Source organism: Adiantum capillus-veneris, chromosome 9, assembly GCF_014529385.1.
Source record: "Adiantum capillus-veneris isolate H3 chromosome 9, ASM1452938v2, whole genome shotgun sequence".
NCBI lineage: Eukaryota > Viridiplantae > Streptophyta > Polypodiopsida > Polypodiales > Pteridaceae > Adiantum > Adiantum capillus-veneris.
Window position 1 is genome coordinate 28,239,034 of NC_140939.1, and position 19,239 is coordinate 28,258,272.

At 41.8% G+C, this 19,239-nt stretch overlaps 1 protein-coding gene across 3 annotated transcripts; it reads left to right on the forward strand.

Moving 5' to 3' along the window:
- Window positions 1–718: 718 nt before the first annotated feature.
- LOC147450271 (uncharacterized) lies at window positions 719–15,519 on the forward strand. 3 transcript variants are annotated; one of them, XM_086519543.1, is made up of 4 exons: window positions 719–4,288; window positions 4,415–4,554; window positions 5,194–5,304; window positions 15,034–15,519. In XM_086519543.1, the coding sequence occupies exon 1, from the start codon at window positions 847–849 to the stop codon at window positions 3,700–3,702; it is 2,856 nt and encodes a 951-aa protein (XP_086375669.1). In that variant the 5' UTR covers window positions 719–846; the 3' UTR covers window positions 3,703–4,288; window positions 4,415–4,554; window positions 5,194–5,304; window positions 15,034–15,519. The 3 variants fall into 3 exon arrangements, with proteins under 3 accessions (XP_086375669.1, XP_086375670.1, XP_086375668.1); XM_086519544.1 differs by having other exon boundaries at window positions 719–4,208; window positions 15,034–15,518; XM_086519542.1 differs by lacking the exon at window positions 15,034–15,519 and having other exon boundaries at window positions 719–4,554; window positions 5,194–5,395.
- The last annotated feature ends 3,720 nt before the right edge of the window (window positions 15,520–19,239 follow it).

A 19,239-nucleotide genomic window follows, 5' to 3' on the forward strand; every position in this document is an offset into this window, starting at 1 on the left:
TCAACTGAGCATTTAGAAAAAAAAAAGAACTATTCGCGCTTTCTTTAGAGCATCATATTTAGCATACATATCGACCCAAACACCACGCTCTTAGTCTTTAAGCCATCTTTAGGAGGAGGGTTAGTGACTTCCATAAACACTTTTTTGCAAAGGGTTTGTGACTTTCATCACGAATTCTCACAATCGAAGGTTTGCACACTTTCCGACACCGTACTCCTCTTATAGTCTACCTAGCCCACCTTTAGGAGACCCCTTAACAAAACATGCTTAGCTATCCTTGCTTGGGCCTTGCCCCCCCCGTCCTACCTTTGTCTTGACGATTGTTTACTCTTGGGGAGACATTGCTATAGAGGTGCCCCATCTTTTTGTTTGCTCAACAATGTTACTTGACAAATTCAAATTTCAATACTCGACCTTCTTAGCCAACTAATCACTATTGTTATCATCTCTCTGTGAGAGAGAGAGAGAGAGAGAGAGAGAGAGAGAGAGAGAGAGAGAGGGATGTGACCCCCCCTTTTTTTTCCATATTTATATATGGAAAAGGGGGAGATAGGTTTTTACACAAGGTTTTACACCGTCGATCCCACTACCTACGATTCAGTTATGAACTCATGGCCTTTAGTAATAGGGAGGCTTGCCATTGCTCATGAGTAGGGACACCCAACCAGGATGTACAGGCACACTAAACTTTTAGAGCGTTTGAGCATGGTGTACCAAGACTTCAAAAGAATGCAGTTCCCATGGAAAAGATAGTTTGTTGATTTCACATTGCCTTCTCTAGTCCATATCCAACTTCCTAAGAGTAATAAACTGTATGAGCGCGCTCTTCAGTGGAAGCTTCTTACTATGCCTTGGACTCACTGTGGCTGCCAGACTTCTCACCTTCATTCCTGTAGCGCCATCGCCAAGTCATCATGTTTTCTATCTATTTCTTCTTCGTATGCATCAAATTCTGAACATTCTCCCAGGCCCATTCACAGGTATTCCTCGCAGCTCAAATTTCAGCGCTTTGAGGTTTCTTCTTTGCATTTCGCATGTGAAGCAGAGAAGGCGCGTGCAAAAGCCTTCAATGCGCATGGAAATTATACGTCTTTCGCCTTATCTGGGTCAGAACCAGAAGCGGCTCCCTTGAGCCCAACTGAGGAAAATCTCCCAAAGCAGGTTCCTCTACCAGAAAACTCTGCAAACAGGCATAGTGTGACATATACATTCAGTGCAATGCAACATCCCGGGAACAGCAGCACCGTGGAAATCACTGAGAGCATGATTCAGGACCTTGTCCAAGAGATATGCAATGCCATGACTACTCCAGAGAATTGGGCACCAGGCTTGCGTGAAAAGTTGCGCGAATGTAGCTTGCCTTTTACTATTGTGCATGCAATACTTCTCAAGCTGCAGGATGAACCACATAAGGCGCTCTCTTTCTTTAGGTTTATTCGTCGGCAGCCCATACACAGGAAGAACCCACAACTTTATGCAGTCATGATGCATATACTGCGCAGAGCAAAGATGCTAGGTAACATTTGGCACTTCCGAGATGACATGATTGTGGAAGGCATCCCATTTTCCCTTGAGATTTATGAAATTGTGATGTGGAGCTATGGCTTGAAACAGATGTGCTCAGAAGCAATCACTACTTTTGAATCTATGGTGTCTTTGCATGGACCCTCAGCACAGCTATTGAATTGCTTACTTTTAGTTTTCCTGAAATCAAGAAAGCTTGGGCTCATCCATCAGTATTCTGAAAATATGGAGTGCCCTCCAGATGCCTCAACCTTTGCAATCCTCATCAAAAGCATGTGCTGGGAAGGCCAGGTGGATAAGGCATTGAATTGCCTTGAGGCAATGAAGAAGGCAGATTTTCAGCCTGCTACCAGGACCTATGACACATTAATTAGAGCACTTTGCAATGCAAAGTGCACAGAGGATGCCCTTAGTCTGCTGCAAACCATGCCCAATAGTGGTTCAAGCCCTGAGCTATCTACTTTTAGGGCTCTAATTGCAGGTCTGTGCAACAATGGTGACACGGCAGGTGCACTTCAGGTACTTGCACAAATGAAAGAGGCAGGGTGCACGCCTTGTGCTAGCAGCTACAAGTTGCTCATGGGAAAACTTTGCGAGTCACAGAATGAAGACATGGCTACACATCTCTTAGATGAAATGATTTCTTTAGGCTTAACCCCTGGCCATTTCTGTTTCCATATTTTGATGATTCAACATTGTGATAATGCCGATGTGCATAGAGCCCAATTGATCCTAAACAGGATGCTTAAATGTGGGCTTCAACCGTCTCTTAAAACCCTCACAATTCTTCTGGATGGCCACTGTAAAGCAGGTGATATGGATAAAGCCTTTCAGCTTCTTCAGGAAATAAGCGATCAAGGTTTCTTTTGCGATGCTTATGTTTACACTACTGTGATGAATGGATGTTTCAAAAATCACGATAGTGCGAAGGCTTTGTGGGTGTTTGATGAGATGAAAAGAAAAGGATGTGTTGTTCCTGTAGCAACTTACAATGTCTTGATAACACACTTATGTGAGTTGAACAGGCCTGATGAAGCTCAGAAAATGCTGATCGATATGGAACATCAGCATATATTTCCTGATTCTGTTTCATATAGCATAGTGCTCAGTGGGTTCTTGAAGGCTGGATACAATGATCAAGTCTTTGAAGTGCTCAACGTTATGGGGTCTAAGGGGTATGTACCGGGGCCACGTCTCTGCAGGGACTTGGTCAAGAGATTCTGCTTGGCCAACCAGTTTGATTATGCAGAGAATGCTTTGGAACTCATGGTGGCTAATGGCCATGTGCCAGAAAGGAGTTTATTTGGCACTGTCTTTGATCATCTTTGTGAGGCAAGCAAATTTGAGAGGGCAATCTTTTTGCTGGAAGAGATGTCAAAACTGAATATAGGTACTGATGCTAAGACCTATACAGCACTCATGAAATCCCTTTGCAAGGCACGCAAGTTAGAAGAGGCCAGAGCAGTTCTAGACAAGATGCCCGAGAAAGGTTGCACTCCTGATGTTTTCCACTATACAATTCTTGTGGATGGGTACTGTAAAAACGGGAGGCTCGGAGAGGCTTTTCGGCTTCTGGAAGACATGAAAAGTGGAGGTTGCATCCCTGCACTTGCCACGTACAATGCTCTAATGAAGGGACTATGTGAAGAAAAGAATGTAGATGAAGCCATGAAAAGTTTTAGTGGCATGATTCTAGAAGGATTATGCCCGGATGCTTTTACTTACAGTACATTAATCAATGGGCTTTGCAAATCTGCTAGACTTGTTGAGGCTCTTGAGCTTTTAAATGACATGAAAGTAAGGAGTGTTACCCCTAATTCTGTTGTGTTTAATCCAATTATTAAGTCATTGTGTGAGTCAGGAAAGCTTGAGGCAGCGGCTAAAGTATTGGATCAGATGGTTATGAGTGGCTGTGGTCTTGACTTCTTATCATTTCAAATGGTTGTTGACGGTCTTAGCAAGGGAGGTCATTTTGATGAAGCCTTCCGCCTTTACAGTACGATGGTATTACATTACAATCTGCATCCTGATCTGAGTGTTTGTAAGTCCTTAATCAGAGGTCTTTTTGAGGTGGGAAAGTCAAAGGAAGCCAACATGGTTCTGCAAGGAGTGGAAGCAAAGTTTGGTGTGGAGCCAAAGCTGATTTTCAGCAGATCTAACTCAAAAGTTGCATCATGATGAGTGGTCATCAAAGATGTGATGAAATTATAATAAAGTGAGGCTCAGATGCACGGGCAATGACAATATGGAGGGTCAGCAATGGAAGTTTGGTGGACCAACCCCTCTGTGCTGTCCATCATGACCTCATATGCGTCCCATGGTCAGAGAAGGAGTTCCAGCTATTCTGTGGGCCAATGCAGTTTGAATATCTGCTGTTTTATGAGGTTGTTCAGTGAGGAATGATTGGTTTTACACCTACAAGATGTAGGCTCAGGCTCTCATTTCCTTGCCCTGCACTATGGTATCCTCTGAGCAACTACTTCACAGAAACAAAGTGGCGATTGTGAATTGGTTATAGTATGCAGACTTCTCTCTCTGCACATTGCTCTGAAAACACGCTTCACAAGGTTAATCAAGCATACCCAGTAGAAATTGAGGGGTCATCAATAGCTTCTCGGTGCTAAACATTTAGCTACCAAAGTCTGCTCACATGGACGTGGAAGATACCTGCTAATAAATTGAGAGTATGTGATGGCTTGCTCAATTCTTATATGTATAAAATGAATGAGCAATGTGGTCATCAGAATTTTTGACGGTACAAGTGGTATGTAAAGTAACAGCTTTGTTTAAACATTTGATTTGTGGAGTTTAGTATCTTGAGGACATTACCAATTAATATACCAATTTCCAGAAAAGTTTACTTATGGATTCTCACCTGTGAAAATGGCAGCGGATACTTGTTTAATGGCTGTTCATTCAAACCTGGCAGAAGGATGGCGAAACTTGCAGGTCTCTATATTTTTCAAGAAACGGCAATTACAGTAGCCGAGTGTTGAAGTCGCTGCCTAAGCAGGCCTTTTGACTCAGATTGTAAGTATATATACCCACTCAGGTTCTTGTATTTTGGACAATTTCTGTCTGTATTCCTGCTTATTGTCTGATATAATTATGAAGGTTCTGTCAGCCCTCAAGAGTGCATACTCTCTCCTTTTGTTAGTTTCAGAGGGTTCTTTTTGCAGAGTTTTGATAGAAGATATGTCATGCATAGTTGTTCAGTACTATGCATGCCATCTGAAGCCTGGTCCGCCATGCAAGTGGGATCCAAAGGTGTCCATTCAGGAGCCAAGTCCGCAAACCTTGTACTATCTCCCCTTACTTCCAGGATTGGTTTCATGTTTGGTTTCCCCTGTCCCTTGTGCTTCGTCTCTGCAGCTGGCTTCAATGTGGCTGTTTAGTTGTGATGGTTCTTTAATAAGTACGGGCTTCTAGTGCACTGACCTTGATCTGAGAACATGCTTTGCATGGCCAAAACAGCACGCCTAGCAAAGGTTACTTGTATGGATATTGAGGGATCATCAATAGTTAAACAAATAGTAATGTGATGGCTTGTTCTCTGCACTTAAACATTTGATTTTTGAGTTTTGTATCCTGAAGGACAGTGCTATTTTATGAAAATTTTACTTACAAATTTCCACCAGTGAAATGGCAGTGGATACTTGTTTTTGTTAGGTACTTGGTGTTCAATCAAACCTGGCAGGAAACGCAGGGTCTTTTTCAAGAGATGGCAATTACATAGCTGAGTGATGGACTGACCCCCCAGGCAGGCCTTTGACTCAGATTGTAAGTATATCTACCCACTCAGGGTCTTGTATTTTGGACAATTAAGTATAATTTGTAGACCTGCTTAATGTCTTATATAATTCTTTGTGCCTTCAACAGTGCATACTCTCAGTGTTAATTAGTATAAGAGTGTTCTTTATGCAGAGTGTCATAGAAGATGCCGCATGTGGCATGCATATTCATCTATCACAAAGCATGCAATCTGAAGCCTGGTCCGTCATCCAAATGGGTCCATTCAGGAGCCAAGTTGGCTTCGATGTGGCTGCTTAGTTGTGATGGCTCTTTAATGAGTATGGGGCTCTTAAATCAGGCACAATTGTTGATTGTTTCTGCATTTGGTGGGAGTAGTATTGCAGGGAATTGTTAAGGGCCATTACTGACTCAAGAGGGTTATGGGCTTGTAATGTTAGGTTGCTTTTTACTGGATGGATGCGAGCTTATACTTCTCTTAATGTAATCCAATGCATTATGATGGAGTCTATGTGGTTGAATGGCTAGGGAGAATATGTGGATAATTCGGATTTTCACCCACCATTACTTATTTTCGGCCAGTGTTCTCTTATCTTTGTGACATCTTTAAGGAATCTTTAGATAGATAGATTTTATTATCGTCCTCGGAGGTCAAATATGACCTATGGGACCAAAGATACATGTGTTGCGTGGTGCTGATAAGTGATTCTCAATGCTCAAGGATTGTGGTAATAGGGGAGAGTGGAGAAGACCTGGCTGAGAATCTGTCAGAGTAGCATACATTAGTATAGTAACATAACCGCTTTAGCATGTGCGTGAGTCAGCTAAGGTGCTTTGATGTCACATAACTAATTGCTTCAATATGAAGAACCAGGTAAAGACAAGTATGATGTTTTGAAAAGTAAACAAGGCAAGCCGTGGTATATCGGAGCACAACATGATCTGAAAGGAGGGCTAGCAGCATACTTGCTTCTGAAATATTGAGCAAGGGTTACATCAAGGCTTGGTTCGCTTACCTGGCACTCCATGCCAGAGTCTATGTTAGGTGTAGCGGAATGAATGTTTGAACTTTGCTCAAGATGAGTGCTCCGAACTGTGCTCAAGGTTTCTTTTCGTTCTTATGGAAGGGAGAGCCTTCCGTTCTTAATGAGAGAGTGCAATGATCATAACAAAGTGAATGGACACTGTGCGTGCAAGTGTATGAGACTGAGAGATAGAGAGAGAAGAGAAATACGACACCAGAGACGTTGTAAAACCCTCCTTCGAAGGCCCCACTCTCTATGGCGAGAGCGGTCTACTTATGACTGCACAAATCTCTACAATGCTTGGACTTGCCGACGATGTCGACGACGACGAGACGGGCTGAAATCTGAAAATGCTAAGGGGTGAAATCTGCAAATCTTGCATCTGCTGAATTCTGACTCTATGTCGGGGAAGATGTCGATGACGACGATGCGACGACGACGCGCTGAAAATGCAAATGCTGAAATCTGCGTTTTCCGAGCTGAATCTTCAAACTTTGCTAGATCTGACCGTGCGGCGAGGATCTGCTGCGGGAAGGTGAGATTTGCGAGGTTCGGGACTTGATCTGCGGTGTCCAAGGGCTGAAAACTGAAAACGCTCGTGGTTCTTGATGTTCCGTCGCGGTAAATCTGCAAAATGCTGAGGCTGATCTGCAAATAAAAAATGCTAGGGCTGAAAATGGTTCTGCTGTCGCCGGATGTTCTGCAAATGCAAAACGCTAGGCTGATCTGCTTCTTGCTATCGCCGGGAATCTGCAAGATCCAAAAACGCTGGCGGATCTAATCCAAAACGCTAGGTTGATGCTGTGGAGCAAAAACGCTAGGCCTCTTGGGGGTTCCGCTGAGAAGTTGCTTGTTGAGCGTGTACTCCTGCTGCCTCTTCTGCCAATTAGTGCTAGCCTAGGTTTGCTTATATACAAACTTACTCAATTTGTCCTACCTACTTTAACAAACTTAAAAATAATAAGTGAAAAATTGTCAAAAATAGGATAAATGCATTGGAAAATTCCCGTGAAGGATTCTGATGGATTTTGATGGGAATGCTTATGATCATGCTGTGTGCAACTAGAGGATATGCATCTACACTAAGTGACTGGGCATGCACGGTCTGCGAACAGACTCACAAAAGTGCCATACCACTTCTAAATCTAGACTGACTGGACTGACTGAACCTTGTCGTGCTATAGCTTGTGTACGGACACGTAGGGTTGGATGTGTCACGTGACATCCCCTCCTTTTCAAAGTGAGGTACTGGTACCGAACCGTATGGCGCCGAGGGAGATCGCCAACAACATCCAGAATCCTGGAAGGGACTCTTCGCCGGCCCACTCTGATGTGTGGGTCGTGCGGTACTTGAACTTCATAAAGGTCTGCAACGCTTGTTTCTTTGGGCCGCGTCGAAAGTGACACAAAGTCTTCTGTGGCTCCTTCGATGCTTCAACTTCGTGTATAGTCATGCTTCTTTCTTCTTCAAGAATCTCCATGGCTGAAAATTCCTGAAACCATTTCCAACACAAAACCATGAACATACCTATTCCATATAAAGTAAGTGGAAAAAATCTTGTCGTCTTAATAGACTGTGCATGCAATGTAGATGAACAAAGGGACGGAGTGCCAAACCGTTCACCACATACACGCAAACAATGAGATCGAATCTTTTTCTTATGATCTAGAGCAATCAACTGTGGAAATTCACAATGGAAATGCCCATGCTTGGTGCTCATACTTTCATGTGCTCTTTCTACAACTGTGTCGTGCCAAGGAAGAGACATGAAATGTGACTTCCTTGAATGCATACTTTTCAGCTTTTCATGAACAATCCGGATACATTCGTGCTCATTCATGAGTGAAACGTGCTCAACGTACAATATGTCATGCCTAGTAAAAGGGATCACATAAAGACGCTAACTAAAATACAAGAAACGATCACGAATGAAACACTCGAACAATGCGTGCTGATTAATCATTCGTACACAGAATACTTCTTGTGAGGGTTCTTTGGACCTAGGCTCGAGAGCCAAGATCGGTTCTTCCTGATTGATTGAATCTGCAACGAGGTTAGCTTAGCTAGAAAAAGCATCAACTAACACATCATGCCTGTGAACAATCACATCATCTTCATGGAAATCATCATGCTTGTGAGAAATCACATCTTGATCATCATGGAAATCATCATGCTTGTCATTATCAACCAAACCATCATGCAAATCATCGGCATTCAAATCATCATGCTCATCATTATCATTTAATTCATCATGCTTCTCATAATCATGCAAATTCTGTGTGTCTTGCTTTGGAGAAGAAGAGATTGAGAGAGTCTCCATCTCTTGAATCTCTTGCATCTGTGCCTGCACTTGAGAAAAGAGTCGCAAGAACTCTTTCATGTGTTGGTCGCTCTTTTCTTTTATGGCTTTGTTCTCGCGATCAAATTCGGCTTGACTTTCTTTGTTCTCGCGATCCAATTTGGCTTGGCTTTCTTTTTCTTCCAAGTTGTACTGACGCTCTATGGCTACCATTTCTTCTTTGTAGCCTTTCTGTCTGCTTCTCTTTTTGCTTTTCATGCTTCGCGGTCTAACTTCATGTCCATCACCATCTTGTTGAAAGCCTCCATAGGAGTTAGTGCAATCCTTGACATAGATGAGGAAGGGGGAGGGTCGGAAAAACCTCCTGGTGGGGAAAATTCTTCTTCGCCTGTCTCATGCTCATCACCTCTAAGCGAAATATCCATTCTGCTTCGAGTGATGACCATCCACGGAAGTTGTGGGTTCTTGTGGTATGGGGTTCTTAAGTTCACGAGGAACTTGGGTTCTTAAGGGTCCTGGTTCTTGGGGTTCTTGAGTTCTTGAGGTTCTTGCGGGTCTTGAAGTTCTTGAGGTTCTTCTTTCGCTTGCAATCTGTGTTTGAGAAGGATCTTCTCTTCACCCGAGTTCTTCTCTTTCGCGCGGGTGCACCCCTTGGCGGCCTTGGGCTCACACCAAGGTTGCTTTTTCCACCTCACGTTTATTGGCCGGCCGCTAAGTGCACGGTCCGCTCTCGATGAGTGAAAAGAGACACAAGGGGAGGCTGGACAAGCCCTTCTTTCCTGGGATTCCTGTCACTCTTCAAAAACACGATTAGGAATCGACATGCCCAAGTGAACTTGGGTTCGTCCGACCGCAACAAGCAAAAAAATTCTTGTGGTTCTTTCCTTGAGTGATACAGAACACTGCCAAAGCTCTAATACCAATGTAAGGTGCAACGGAATGAATGTTTGAACTTTGCTCAAGATGAGTGCTCCGAACTGTGCTCAAGGTTCCTTTTCGTTCTTATGGAAGGGAGAGCCTTTCGTTCTTAATGAGAGTGCAATGATCATAACAAAGTGAATGGACACTGTGCGTGCAAGTGTATGAGACTGAGAGATAGAGAGAGAAGAGAAATGCGACACCAGAGACGTTGTAAAACCCTCCTCCGAAGGCCCCACTCTCTATGGCGAGAGCGGTCTACTATTGATTGCACAAATCTCTACAATGCTTGGACTTGCCGACGATGTCGACGACGATGAGGACGACGACGAGACGGGCTGAAATCTGAAAACGCTAAGGGCTGAAATCTACAAATCTTGTCTCTGCTGAATTTTGACTCTATGTCGGGGACGATGTCGATGACGACGATGCGACGACGATGCGCTGAAAATGCAGATGCTGAAATCTGCGTTTTTCGGGGTGAATCTCCAAACTTTGCTAGATCTGACCGTGCGGCGAGGATCTGCTGCGGGAAGGTAAGATCTGCGAGATTCGGGACTTGATCTGCGGTGTCTAAGGGCTGAAAATTGAAAATGCTCGTGGTTCTTGATGTTGCGTCGCGGTAAATCTGTAAAACGCTGGAACTGATCTGCAAATAAAAAACGCTAGGGCTGAAAATGGTTTTGCTGTCGCCGGATGTTCTGCAAATACAGAACGCTAGGCTGATCTGCTTCTTGCTATCACCGAAAATCTGCAAGATCCAAAAACGTTGGTTGATTTGGTCCAAAATGCTAGGTTGATGTTGTGGAGCAAAAAGGCTAGGCCTCTTGGGGGTTCTGCTGAGAAGTTGCCTGTTGAGCGTGTGCTCCTGTTGCCTCTTCTGTTAATTGGTGCTAGCCTAGGTTTGCTTATATACAAACTTACTCGATTTGCCCTACCTACTTTCCAACAAAAGTCACTTAAAAATAATAAGTGAAAAATAGGGAAAATAGGCTAAATGCACTGGAAAATTCCCCTGAAGGGTTTTGATGGATTTTGATGGGAATGCTTATGATCATGCTGTGTGCAACCAGAGGATATGCATCTACACTAAGTGACTGGGCATGCACGGTCTACGAACAGACTCACAAAAGTGCCATACCACTTCTAAATCTAGACTGACCGGATTGACTGAACCCTTGTCGTGCTGTAGCTTGTCCACGGACACATAGGGTTGGATGTGTCACGTGACAGTCTACTCTAGAAGCTCAGGTTTCTAGAGGCAAATTCATAGTACTGGAGGTTTCTAGAGGCAAATTCATAGTACTGAAGATAATGGTATTACTCTAAAATTTTCACCCTGACTTGGGTGCTTCGAAGTCCTTAAGGGGAGGGCTCTTTGGGGTGAGAAAAATAAAGAAAGCCAACATGGTGCTGTAAGGAGTGGAAGCCAAATTATATGTAGCTCCAAGCCGCATCTTGGTAAATATTTGTCAAGCCCTTATCTAAGTTTCATGGACTTACCTACTTATCCCTATTGAATTGTGTCTCTTTTTCTCCTTTCTTCCCCTGTTTATGGGGACAAAGGAGAAAATATCTTCTATTTTTTAAACATTTTAGGGCATCCACCTCAAGAAAAAAGTACATCAAATAGCATTATTTTTGCATTAGATGAACCAAATTTGTAGAAATGAAGTGCGCTTTATGTAAGGGTTCAAGAGTATCTAGGGTACAAGATGAGGGGTGAATGTGGACTCTTACAAAGGTGGGTTGAACCCTAAGAAGAAGGGATGCGTTTCGTTCCATTTACAAGTAGGGTGAGCCACATTTTGGGTGCTCATGAGTCTGCATAACTAGCATATGATGACTTGCCACATAGGGTATGATTGGACAATGGATGGTATAGCTCAAGCTAGGGTTCTCATAGAGATGTTGGTGCATAAGACAAAGCCCATAAAGATACAATGAATAGCTCAAGGTAGGGTTCTCATAGAGATGTTGGTGCATAAGACAAAGCCCAATTCTCCCCTTGAAGTTTACACTAAGGCCAAATCTAGAGAGACAACAATGCCACACATGCTACCCGTCCCATGTTGGCTACAATGTCTCAAAGTCTATGGTGTCATGGAGACTAAAGATCGATTACCTCAAGCAAAAGAACTGCGTTGGACTAATTATACAAAAAAACTCCAAGGTATGAGATTGAATACCACCCATGTCCTCTACAAGATGTCACTATCATTTTGGTCACTATTCATAGAGTAAACACGGAGGTTACTTCCTTGTGCTTCTCTTTTATTCAATCTTATCTGATGTTGAAGTCGTTCTTTCTTGGACATTTTGAAGGAGGAAATGCCTTCTTTCCACGACACTTGTTGTTTGAAACAATTTTTTGAGAAATGCCCTATTTGCCACACTTCTGTCACTTCTTTATATTGGATGAAGATGATGCATGACTAAATGAAGATGTATTGGCTAAAGCTTCTCCCCTTGAGCTAAACTTTGTCTCTATTCTTTGCTACTTCTCCTTGCATGCAATGAATTCACCATATCTTGCATGTTTTTAGTGGGTTTTTTTCCCTCTAGGGTGGTGACTAGGTTGCTATAAGAAGAGGGTAAGGCTTCAAAAGCATTTCAATCTTATCTACTTCCGGTGCCTCACATTTAATGTGACGGTCTGTAGGGCGGTAGATGTTGGCTTTCACCGAATTCTTTACTTTACTTTATACTTTACGACACAAAGTAACTTCACGAATAAGCCTGTGATTGGAATTCAACACTTCAAGACAAACCACGGCCTGTCAGCTAGAGCGCTACCAAGCAAACAACCACACTCTGTTGGCCCCAAAGACTGGCGCCCCTTTCGGTATTTCTTTATTCTTATTATACTTGAGAAAAACCTGTAAACTTTTACAAGCTGACCCACTTTTATCGGGCTGAAATTCCTCTACTCCAACCCGATTTCGGCAATATAACCACAATAGAAGTCTCCACGGACAAAATCGCAAGCAAACATTGACTTTCCACGCACTTTAGAGCTCTTTGCAAAACTTGGCAAGAAATTGCATCTCATTGAATTCTCTGTTTTGTGCTCTGATCTCTTTCCTGGGTAGCCCTCGAGTTCTCGCACCCGTAGGGTCACTTGCCCCTTGAATTAGACGAGATTCCTTGCGGGGAATCTCTCTAAATTGTCTTGTACAAGCATCGAATGCTTTCCTCAGGCTTCCCTGACAAATCAACGATCCAAACGCTTCCACCTAACCCTCACCAAGCTGTCCAAACCTATCCATGGTTGTAATTGTAGGTTTTTGAGCCAATTTCGCAAGAATAACGACACAAATACCCCTATATGTCAAAAGTACAGGTCAAGGATACTTTCCCTTGCAGTATGGAAGCTTTCCAGTGAGCTGCAAGTCAATTTCAGCATGCTGTAATTTTTTGTTTTGCCACTGTTAGGTTCCTACTAACACGCATCCCAAGGCCTTTTCGAGAGTCCCCTGGCAATTCCCTTCAGTTTAGCTGTGAAATCCTAAATCTGCAGAAAAACACAGCAGGCTGTAATTCTCTGTTTTGGACCGTTTCGAGTGGAGCGAGCACGTCTACACGTGTCTTAGGTGCTCCTGCACGCAATTGAATAGTTTCCTTTCAAATCGGACGAGTTTTCACGCAAGAAAGCTCTTCGTTTGCGCATTCCTTCGCGATGGAACTATGCATACCTGAAGGGGATTAGCAATTAGCTAATCTTTCGTTAGCATAACGGCGCAAATATCCCTGTAGGTCAAAAGTACACGTCAAGGACACTTTTTACTGCGGTATGGAAGCTTTCCAATGAGTTGCAGGTCAATTTTTTTTTTGTTTTGCCACTGTTAGGTGCCTACTACCTTGTGCATGCATCCCAAGGCGTTTTCGAGGCTCCCCTAGCAATTCCATGTAGTTTAGGTGCGAAACCTTAAACCTGCAAAAGAACACAACAGGTTGTAATTCTCTGTTTTGGACCGTTTCAAGCGGAACAAGCATGCCTACGCTTGTCTCCGGTGCTCCCACATGCAATGGGACAGTTCCCTTTCAAATCGGACGAGTTTTCAGGCGAGAAAACTCTCGTTTTCGCATTCCTTTGCGATGGAACTGTGCGGATTAGAAATTAACTAATCCGGTTTTTGTACAGAAGGCTCTTGCATTGGCAAACGTGCATAAAATCCTCATAATTGTACATGGTTATCTGAGAAGCCCAACTAGAGGGGCATTACCATATGTGCAAAGGGGAGAGAGAGATGCACGAGAGAAAATCATTGTGCTACATAGAGCAAGGGAGAAGGCAAGCTTTCCATTAAAGCTGTGATCACTTGCACCCACTACTCACACACACAGTAGCACTTAATGAACAAAATTAGCCTCCTCTCTCAATTTGGGCACCCCCTCTTCATGCAGATCTGGCAAAATGATCTGGAGCTGCCGTGTGTCTCTTATGCCTCTTTTGAGTTAATTTCCTAATACCCACCAACTTAGAAGTGTCGCAAGGGGCCTAAGTGACTTTGAATCGAGCCTAGACACCCTTTTCTTGCTCAAATTCCATTGCCGATTGGCCCGACCAACTCGTGATGACCTGCCCTTCTCGATTGCGGGTGAAACTGTCATCTGTTGATCGTTTCCCATTGGCCATACAGTGCTCGGCCGTTTGCAACTTCAAAAAGAGGGTCCAAAAAATCAAACAAAAATCATCGGAAAGAAACCAACAACTCAAGTTAGCAATTTTGACGTCCTCGTGACAGAGTGAGCTATGTCACCATGGTTTTGGGTATGTTTAGAAGACTAGGTATATCACTAAGGGAAATTGAGGTCATTTTTTTCCTTGTAAGCAATTCAAGAGAGAGAATACTGATTTGCATTTTAAAAAATGAAAATAGAAATTGTGGATTCAAAAATGTTGAGGTGGAATTCTGGCCTTTTATTGTGGTACTATGGCAATCATTATCAAAATTATGTGATGAAATGTTGGCAATCATTATCAAAATTATGTGATGAAATGTTAGTTTTAGGCTAGACATTACCCCTCCTATGTCATTTTTGAAATGTCAACTTCAAGAAAGTTCTTCCCTCTCATTCTATTTTGCAAATTCAAAAATCCCCCCCCCTTTTCAAGAATAGCTAAATGAAAGGATGAAAAGCAAGAAATTGAGACGAAGGAGGAGAATCTCAACAATACAAATGGAGGTTCCAACCAAGGCGAGAATGATTCATTTTCTTTATGTGATTAAAAAAAAAGATTTTTGGTATTAATAAGATTTATTTTAGTAGTTTGGTGTCGCTAATGTTATTGTTTCTTGCTTGTCTATTTTGTTGCTTGTTGATGTAGAAGATGCAAGGAAACTAAGACTGGTAGCGTTCACTTTCTTTTTGTGCTCTTATCAGTGGAACATTGTTACACTTTATTATAACGTGTTGCTATTGCACTTGCTACTTGTTACTTTACTTGACCATGCATTTTTTAGTTTGAAAATGATACTTAGTTTCTACCTTATTGTGTATACTCTTTATAGGTTGCTACTTTAGCCGTATAAATGTGAGAGAATCAAAACATTGTGGAGCAGTGCAATCACTCTTGAGAAGAACATGCTAGGTGATAGAAGGCTCAAGGATGTCAGTAAGCAATGTGTAAGGTAAAGAACACGCAAGAATGTCAGTAAGCAATGTGTAAGGCAAAGAACACGCAAGGTGATAGAAGGTTCAAGAATGCCAATAAGCAATGTGTAAGGCAAAGATTACTACAAATGAAGATAAAAGTGGAGATTCTAAAAATCTCTTGTTTTAGTCTACTTGGGTCAACCACCCTTTTTAGCAACTTCCTTTGGCTGCCAAAGCATTAATTTCAAGCTAGGAGGGAGCAAATTGACAAAGAAAACTTCTTTCCAAGACTTTGATTTATCCTTCGATGAAGACCTTGATCCTTTTATCCTATCCAAGACCTTTCCATCCCAAGCTTTCATGATGTAATCTTTGATAAAACGTAATTTTGGATGTTGTATATTTCAAATTAAACTTCATTAATAATTTATTTTTGTTGTTGTTTATAATGCAAAACATTATTTTAATGTTTCTCCCATGTGTATTTCCTCAGTAAGGTTTGTTGTTTGTGTATGAAGAACTATGATGGATCCATGTGATTTACGTAGTTTATAGTCCACTAAATATGAGTTTACTCTATTCGTTCTTAAGTTCATAGGTTCTTGAAAGCCCAAAAGTAACTGGAACATGCCTTTCTACACCCAAGAAAACTCCTTTATAAGCTAGTAGCCTGCCTTTTGGAGTCCCTTGAACCTTACATGCGGAGTAGGCCTTGTCTAGGGTGGTGTCCCCTCCATCCCAACTTTGTCTTGACACTATTCCCTCCTTGGAAAAACATATTTTTCTTTAGAAATAGAAGTGGAATATGTCTTTGTAAGAACATTAAGTTTTCCTACTTGAGCTATAGCATGAGTCATGAATATGTAGGTTCATGTAGTTTAGAAGGTTCAATAAAATCAACAAGAACATCTCAAGTCATGACATTGTTGTCCCTATGTAAGCATTTCACGTAAATGGATTATAGAAAAAACCAGATAAATATGAGTTTGCATACCATATCTCTAGCTTACTTGAGTATTTTGAATGGTGCCACAACATTTAAGAGGTAACTAGATGGATGATCAGTTTTCAGATTTTTCAAAGATCCTAAAACACATAAGAGTACTTTGTTTGGCTTTCCATGAAAGTGATTTCTCAATGTTACTCATCAACATACTTCTTGGATCTATATTGTGCTTGTCGAACATCTCAACTAGCAACTTTTAGCATATCCATATGATTTTGGATACAATGCTTGACTTTTTGAATTTCTTTGGTAGCCAACCCGACCTAGGTTGAAAATTATGCATAAGCATGAAGGGATTAAATTGAGTAGTATCATGGTTTGCACTATTATATTCCCAATCTGATTGCTTCTTGCTAACGTATGCTCGTAGCATATCCTTTTATACATGGTTAACTTGTTTAGTCTGTTGATCCGTCTTTAAATGATGTGTAATAGTAAAACTGAGTTGTGTTCCCAACCATTAACACGGCCCTCTAGAAGTGACTATTAAACTTGGGATCACGATCAATCACAATATTGCTAAGCAATCCATACATACTTTGGAAATTCCCAATGGTAAAATTGGGAGAGTATTTGTATGGATAATATTGCACTTGGTAACAAAAAAGCTTCATAAGTTGTCAAATGCATGAATTTCCATGCCGTTACAAATATGCCTTTGCTAAAAACTAAAGCCCATAACGCTTAGTGTGCATGCATTTGCAAAAACTTATCCGAGCATATATGTCCATGATTGGAGTGTTTTGTGCTTTCCAATGCTCATGGCGTAGTTTATGATCTTAGCATACATGTAAGTTGAGGGAATAGTTGTATAAATAGCCCTTTTGATAGAAACTAAAAAATTCCCAATGTGAACCATAGCAATGCATAAAATATTAGGGAAAAACAACGAAACATTTTTATGCACATGAAATAGCCTTTGATATGTGTGTACTAGGTATACATAATTGCGACCAAAACATGATAAACAACCATTCCATTAACGTTGTTTGTAGTACTTGTTATTTTAACAAATTTTACCAGATATCCGATACTTTCTTGTCCCTAATTTTTTTTTCCGAAACCACATGCTTGAAATGGTCTAATAAATGGATTTGACCAGCAGACAAGGATGTTGTCATGACACATAAGAAAAAAGCTTCAGTGTCAATCCTAGAGACTCATATTCTCCACATGTGGAATATGTCTCATATAATAGTGATGTCAATAAATGTGACATCAATTCAATATAAAAAGTACCTATGGGTAAAGGGAACTGGAAGCACTCAACGATTGGAGTGAGAGTGACCCTCATAAACCTTTGCTCCACAATAGTTAAACCAAACTCTGTGAATTCCTAAATCATGTTGTACACCTTATTACTAACAACATCCACTAGAAAACAATCCCTACTTGTAGGCCTATGATAATCTTAAGAGAGTTGACCACTAAAAGAGTATATAATACCCAAAGCGGACCCTCAATTCCTACTTGTAGGCCTATGATCATCTTAAGAGAGTTTATCACTAAAAGAGTATATAATACCCAAAGCGGACCCTCAATTCCACCATCAAGAAAATTACCAAGGATAAGGAAAAATTCCACCATAATCATGCATGGCATCCAAATTGGATAACCGATCATATACACTTATCCAATCGAGTGGCCTTTTGTGTGTGAGGTTCAATAGCGTATCGAATTAGGCAGCGTGGACAACAGAGGAGGAGGGCTATGCAATTTGAGATGAATTCCTTGAAGAAGAATGACACTTGGGCATGAACATTCTTTCTTGCAAATGGGTCTACAAAACGAAGATTGCTTTCATTGATGATCACCCAAAGTACAAGGCTAGACGGGCTGCCAAGGTTTTTAAGCAAAAAAAGGTTGTTGACTTTGATGAAATCTTTTCACGAGTTGTAAAGATGACTACATTTTGCTTAGTGATTGCATTGGTAGCCATTGAGGATATGGAACTTGTTCAAATGGATGTCAAAATGGCATTCTTACATGGAAATCTTCATGAAGACGTTTATATGTAACAAACACAAGGGTTTGTTATTGAAGGCAAGGAAAAGATGGTTTACAAACTTAAAAAGGTTCTCAATGGGACAAAACAAGGATCCCATCAATGGTACAATAAGTTTGATGCTTTTACTATGCGGTGTGAGCGGGATGGAAACACACACAACGCCTCTATAATCACTCGACACACACTCTTGGGATGACACACACACACACACACACACACACACACACACACACACACACACACACACACACACACACACACACACACAATGGGGCACCACTCAGCTTACACAACCCACCTAGCCGAGACAGGGAACACACCGATGGAGTGAGAAAAGAGAGACTACCCATTTGTCCACTCCACACACACACACACACACACACACACACACACACACACACACACACACACACACACACACACACACACACACACACAGAGAGAGAGAGAGAGAGAGAGAGAGACACCCAAAAAAATCAGCTCAAAAGAGGAGAATTTTTGATGTTTAGATACAATTGAGCTTGGGCCAATACCAATGGGGCAAATAGCTCACACAATATGGGTACAATATGCCAGATACAATCACAAATTGGAGCAGAGACTTTGCTCATAGGAGAAACTTAACAGCCAAAACAACAGAGAAACAATGAGAAATTTGGCAAAATGGACAGTGCCATCGTGTCCGGAACGGCCCAAAATCCTAGTCTACAATGTCAAAGTACTCAAATCCGATTGCGGATGAGCAGTTTATGGCCTTCAAAACCAGCAAAAACTTAGTTGCGGCTGTTCCTCCTCTTCTCTCCACGTTTTTTCTGGTCTTCTCTCAGGTTTTTCAGTTTCCACATGTAGCTTTATTACTTGGGAACCTTTGGCCTTTTAGTTGACCTCAAACGGACCTTGAACATGCCAAAAAATGGCCACGCAGTGCATAGTTGTCACCCTGCTGCATCCATCCGCACACTTGGCCCTCAACTTTTCTCAATAAAGCCATAGCTTTGGTCCCGCAACCACGTGAAGTAGCCCCAAAAGATGGTCCTCATGATGATCTTTTGCATAATTCATCACAAAAAAACAGCCACGTTGTGTCCGTACTTATCCACGTGCAAG

Bases quoted from the DNA above. Each gene is read 5' to 3' on its own strand.
- LOC147450271 (XM_086519543.1), top strand. From the start codon at position 847: ATGCCTTGGACTCACTGTGGCTGCCAGACTTCTCACCTTCATTCCTGT.